This window comes from Heloderma suspectum, chromosome 16, assembly GCF_057233095.1.
Source record: "Heloderma suspectum isolate Gila_16-S chromosome 16, 16-S_ref, whole genome shotgun sequence".
NCBI lineage: Eukaryota > Metazoa > Chordata > Lepidosauria > Squamata > Helodermatidae > Heloderma > Heloderma suspectum.
Genome location: NC_139473.1, coordinates 23169794 through 23175793, shown reverse-complemented (window position 1 = coordinate 23175793; position 6000 = coordinate 23169794). Strand labels below are relative to the sequence as shown.

General features: G+C 62.9%; 1 protein-coding gene across 3 annotated transcripts in view; it reads left to right on the top strand.

Annotated features, from left to right (window-relative positions):
* Window positions 1-1176: 1176 nt before the first annotated feature.
* Window positions 1177-6000, top strand: part of HIP1 (huntingtin interacting protein 1) — a 71552-nt gene continuing 66728 nt past the window's right edge. The window contains exon 1 of one of the 3 annotated variants that reach the window (XM_084823101.1): window positions 1177-1644. In XM_084823101.1, the coding sequence (XP_084679227.1) occupies window positions 1627-1644 (18 nt within the window). In that variant the 5' untranslated portion in view covers window positions 1177-1626. The remainder of the gene's footprint in view (window positions 1645-6000) is intronic. The other 2 variants (XM_084823102.1, XM_084823100.1) reach the window with 2 other exon arrangements.

Below are 6000 nucleotides of genomic sequence, written 5' to 3'. Positions count from 1 at the left end.
GCTGCCATATTACAGTGAATGGCGTGAGTAACCACTTGGTCCTTGTTGTGGCCTCAGCGCAGAACTAGTTCTGGGGTTGCCTGGCTAACACGCTAGACACTAACTGGCACTCAGGACTGCTGCCACGAAGAGGAGAGGACATCCTGCGTGCATGCCCTGGGAGGTGGGGTGAACGTCTTCCCCCAGCAGCTCCGGCAACTTTCTTTTCAGTGACCACGTGCCAGTGGCAATTAAGGGGGGGCTGTGGCTCAGGGAGAGGCAGAACTTCTGCTTCGTGTGCAGAAGGGCCCAGCTCCAACAGCTCCGGGTCCAAGGCCGGAAAGGTCCCCTGCGCCGGCATTGCTAGGCACCCAAAAGGCTGTCTTTCCATGGGTTAACCCTTCCCTTCCCAGCTGCGCTCCCCCCGAAAATTGCCCCCTGCACGACAATGAGGATGAGAAAGAAGCCCTCCAGTTGCCCCGACGGATACTTAGGTCTCTGGGGAACAGATCTGGGGCCTTGGGAAACAAGATTCAGGTCCGGGGTCCACAAGGCGCAGCAGTGCTCCGGGCCCCGTCTGGGCTGCCCGTCGGCTCACTGCTGGCGTGAAGGGACCACGGGCCTGACGGGGCGGAAGTCCCAGCCGGCCCCAGCTGGAGGTCACGCAGATGCGCGTGGCGGCTGATGGCCGCCGCCAGGCTTCCTGCGCTGCCGCTGTCCGGGGCGCAGGGCGGAGGGGCTCGTTGGACGGAGGGCGGCGCTCGCCCTGGGGCTCGGGGCGCCGGTCCAGCGCAGCCCTTTTAGGCAGAGCTCCCCCACGGCCCCCCTTCAGCAGCGGCGCCTGGGAGCTGCGGGGCTGCTGCTTGGTGGCGAAGGGAGCCGGACCGGAACGATGTCTTGCCAGCCAGGCGCCTTCCGGACGGCGAGCCAGCCGGGGTGCTTTGGCCGGAGCGGGGCCCTCCAGGCGCCTCGCGCCGGCTGCAGCGCCCAGCAGCAGAGCCAGGGGCGAGGGGGCCGTCCGCCAAACATCCCGCGTTGCCCGCCCGCTCCCTCGGCCTGGGCAGCGGGCGTCTTCCCTTCCCGAGGCGGCCCCGGCCCCAGGGACGGTCCGCGACGGGCGGCCGCCGCCCCCCTCTTTCTCGCCGCCCCCGCCCGCATGCAGAGGGCTGGGGCGGGGCGGGGCGAGGGGGGCGGGGCGCTCCGGTGCCCCCTCCGGCGGGACAGTCCTCCTTCGCGGGCGCGGCAGAAACCCCGCCCGCCGCCGCCGGGGCAGTGACGGGGCCGCTCCCGCCCGCCTTTGTGCCGCCGCCGCCGCCGCCGCCGCCCGAGCCAGGCAGGCGTCTGCCCGGGGAGCCGCCGGCCGCCGTCCTTCCCTCCGGAGGGGGCGGGGCGCGAGCGCCCGCGGCCTTTGTCACTCGGAGCACGCTCGCCGGCGCGTCCCCGCTCGCTCGCTCGCTCCGGCGCGGCGCCTGGGCGAGGCGGCGGGCGGCGCGACCCAGCCGCCGGGGAGGCTCGCGCGCCGGCCAGCCGCTCTTGGCGGCCCCCGCAGCCGCCGCCCGCGGCGCGCATCCATGGGCGCCTCGGCGCCGCAGTAGCCGGGCAGCAGGCAGCGGAGGGCCGGAGGAGAGACCCGCCGCCCCGCCCGCCATGGAGGTGGGCAAGATGGTAAGGGCCGGCCGGGGGCGCCGGCGCTCGCCCGGCTTGCGCCGGTGCTGCCGCGCCGGGGACGCGCCCGGCCGGGCGGCGGCGGCGCGGGAGGGCCCTCAGGGCGCAGCGGCAGAGGGGCGGCCCTGCAGGAGACCCCGCCGCGGAGGGCCGGGCGGGACGCAGCGCCTCGCCCGCCCGCGCGGGCTGCGCTCGCCTCCGGGCCCCGCGCCCCCCGCGCTCGCCGCCCGGAGCCTCGGGCCCCGCGTGCTCGGGACGGGCGGGCGCCTCCCCGAGCGAGGCCGAGCCGCCGCCCGGCGCTGCGCCCGGCCGGCCCGCGGCGCTCGGGACGCGCCTCCCGGCTGCTCCTCCGGGGAGCCGCCGCCGTGTGGCGTTGGCCTGGCGGGCTCCCGGCGCGGGGGAGCCGCGGCCGGCTGTGCGACCGCGGCGGCCGGGGGAGAGGCGGCCTCGGGCTTGGCGAAGGGGCTCGCCTCCCGCGCGCATCGTGGCCCAGCGGCCCCCCGGGTGGCGGACCGGCGCTGAGGCGGGGAGGGGGCCCAGGTGCCGGGGAAGGGAGGGTCCCCTGCGCTCGGCCAAGCCGCCTTTTCCAGCCGGGGCTCTCCGGAGGCGTCGGACTAGCTGGGGGCGATGGGAGTTGTAGCCTGCCGCGTCTGCACGGCACCCGGCCGGGGAAAGCGGCTGGACTGCCTCCCCCGCGTGCTGGAAGCCGAGTCAGAAAAGGGCTGCCTTTGGGCCGCATCCTGCACAGGTCCAGAGCGCTCCGGGCCTCCCTCGCAGAAGCAGCGGGAGAGTCCCGCTGCTGCTGCTGGGTTGTGCACGGCCTGGGACCTTTTCTCGCCAGGCGTTTGGGGGGCGGGGCGGGGCGGGGCGCAGGAGTGTTGTCCTCCTGCAGCTACGGCACAACCCGGAGAGCACGTGGGCAACCGGGACTGTTGTGGAGAGGCGAAAAACGGAGCAGGCTGAATGCGGGGGGGTGGGGGTGGGGTGGGATTTCTGGCCCATTTCTATTCATGGGTTTTAAAAGCTACAGATTGGCCGTCAGTGACATCATGTGCTGGCAATTAAGCCCAAATCCCTAATTAATACTTTATGAGTAGCCACTGTCTGCACCACGTGGTGCTGTCTGTCCAGAGCCGCTTGGCTGGACCCTGATGGAGGCGAGTTGCCGGCATGGCACCTTCCGCGGGGGAAGTGGCGGAGCTCACGCAAGCCAGCAGCCGCGCCTCCTCACGGATGCCCCGGGGCAGTGACTGGGAAGGGCAGAAAGTAGACCGGGAGCTGCTGGTGGATCTCTGGGTGATTCGCAGCAGAAGGACGCTCGGGAGAACCAGGAGTGGATTCCAAAATGAGGGAAATTTGGGGTCACCCGGAGCGGATGTTTGTGTGTGGAAATGAACCAGGAGCTCCGTTGGGTTCTGGGATGCAAAACGAATTCTTGGGTTCTGAATTCTTTCATTCTGAGGGTGTGTTTGCACCTGGCTCCTGTTAGTGGGTTGCGGGTTTCGAGTGAAATACAAACCTGAATTCTGCCCACCTATGATTTAACCAGTGGGCTTAACCCCAGCAACAAAAAGCAGCTTGCCCAAAGGGGTGTTGCGGCACTTCGGGAAGTTCTTCAGTGAAGGGGGGGGGGAATTCCCAGAAGATCTCTCTCCCATTCTTCTGACCTGAGGGCTAAACTGCACACTACGCTAATTCCGTTAGCACGTGGCTGATCCTCACTTTTTAAACTTATTAGTAGGCGCGTGGGCCACCATCAGGACCACTGTGCATGGGTAGGGGAGGATTAAATCTACCCACCCACTACCGCCCGCGCCAAACCTCATTGGCTGAATGGCACCAGCATGCTGGCTGGTGATTGTGGGAGTTGTGGTCTGAGAGGCTGGGGAAGCCTGGGCTACTGGAATTGCCACCGAGGGCAGACACTTCTGGAGTGCCGCGCCACGCCACGCCATCCCCTGGCTGTAAGGCTCTGCAGGCGTGACTGCTCTTCCCCCTGCATTTCAGCAAGTGCCCTCAGGGTCCCAAGATTGTGTCCGTTCCAGGCAGGGCTGAGGCTTCTGTAGCGGAGCTCCAAGCACTTGAGAGCGCCACAGATCCAAGGACATGGAGCTGGGCAAAGCATTCCCCCTGCGCCTGGCAGAACAAAGGCACTGAGCGCCCCCTCCTTGCGGGCCACACCCACTTCCCAGGATCATGAAGTATTTGGGTGCATATTTTTGAGGCATGTCATGCCTACTAAATAAAACTTTGCTTGATCCTGCGCTCCAGGCAGAAAAGCTATATTCCTCTCCCTGCCTGAGGAGATTTTCATGGTCCTCAGGCTAGGAGCTTCAAGCTATAGCCAGAGAAGTCCTGTCCCTCTTGGTCGCAGAACCATTCCCGAGGAGGTTGACTCTGGTTAGCTACTCCTGCAGCCCCTGGAAGAAGCGGAGGGTGAGCTGCTGATTCAGGTAGAAGCCACCAAAGGGCAGGGGTTATGCCCTCCAGTCTTGACTCTAGTCGTTGAGTTAGCTGCCTAAGATGAGAGGAACAGGATGGTAGAAGGTTTCATACGTTCAGATTATTGAGGGATCCTGGCAGTTAACATAGGCTTGCTAATAGCCTCTTTTCTCCATCTGTGGGATAACCAACATTTGCCTCTGAGGAACCTGGGCAGGAAAGAGCGTTCTCCTTCATGTTCTGTGACCAAAGTACCCCTCCAGAATGATCTTTATAGGGAGTTCTCATTTGGGGGGTGGGGGATATCTGTTCCTTTCTTGAGCTCGCTGTGTGCTTTAGAGCAGCAGTGGGCAGAAGGTAGATCGGAACCTACTGGCAGATCTCTGAGTGATTTGCAGTAGAACAGCAAGGATTTCTGACTTCTAATGGTTTACCAACAGCAACAACAAAATGGCGCTCCCCATCCCTAAATTATACTGCTGAAATGAAAAGAGCTTTGGGTGACCAAGAGTGGATTTTGTGTGAACGGACTGTGAGCTCCATTCAGTTCTGGGACCCAGACCAAATTCCTGGCTTTGGAATGCTGGATTCTAAGGGTATGTCTTTAGCACCAGGCTCCCGGTTGGTGGATCTTGGCGTTTTAGTCAAAAAACAAAAACAGTAGATCTGGCAAGCCTGTCGACACCCCTGCTCTAGATTTTGATTGAGCTCTGCTTGGGAGAGCTGGGAGCTAGGGTGCTATTCTGTGCTTACTCCTTGGGGAGAAGGATGGATGGGTGGGTGCTGGGACTTTCCAGGGTGGTGGGAGTGTTGCTCGGGTTTCCCAAAATGGACTGAGGCTGGTGTGAGATTCCCTGGAGTTTAGTAGCTGGTTCTTCAGGATGGACTCTTGAGGCAGGTGCGGGGGGTACCAGCAGAGTTCCTCCACCTGGCACAGAAATTGCAGTGCAAACAAAGATGGCGGGAGAGTTGTAAGCGTAGCAAAATGGGAATCCCGCAGTTTGTGTGCATGCCATCCCCATACATCACTACACCTCTTGTGGAAATTGTGTCACGCTGGTGCCTTGGAAGCTGTTGCAACCCCTGTTTGCACTGGGCTGTATTGATCTTTTCCCATGGTGGAGACAGGCTCAGGTGCCTTTTGATCTGGCAGCTGCCAACTCTGCAAATGGGGATGTGGAGGAGTCCATAGGACAGGGGAAGAGCAGATGCTTTGCATGTGAAAAGTTCCCAGGTTCAATTCCCCACACCTTCAGTGGTAGGGGCCTGGGAAGTGTGGCTGGCAAGGCCGCCATCCAAATCCCGGGAGAGTGGCTGCCAGCCCAGCGCAGACAGTCCTGGACGGATGCTGGGACTTGGCTTCATGTGCTCCGCCCCCGTCTCTGTTGTGCTGGAGCAGGGCAAGTTGTGATCTTGGAGCGATGGCGCAGAGAGATGCTGGTAGGCTGAGGTTGTATTCCGGGGCAGGGCGGTTAGCTGGAGATGATGCTTGGGAGGCAAAGACCGCCTCCTGCCCCTGCTTCAGCTGCATTTCCTCCTCCCCACGCAGGGCCTTGACCACCAACTGTCCTGTGGGAAGAAGGATCCCAGAAGAGGCAGGCAGGCAGGCAAAGACCTCCTAAGGCAGCCTTCCCCAACCTGGTGCCCTCCAGGTATGCTGGACTACAACTCCCAGCACAGCCAGCCATGCTGGCTGGAGAATGCTGGAAGTTGTAGTCCAACACACCTGGAGGGCACCAGATTGGGGAAGGCTGCCCTGTGGCCCCTGGCTCCCTTGGTTTTCCCATTGGACCAACTGCTACCATCAGTTGTCTTATCAGTTGTTGTCTTTTAATATTGCTTGTAGTGATTTTATTAATGCATCTTCATCTTAACTGAAATCTGCCTTGGAAAGATTTCTGTCCTGAAAGGCGG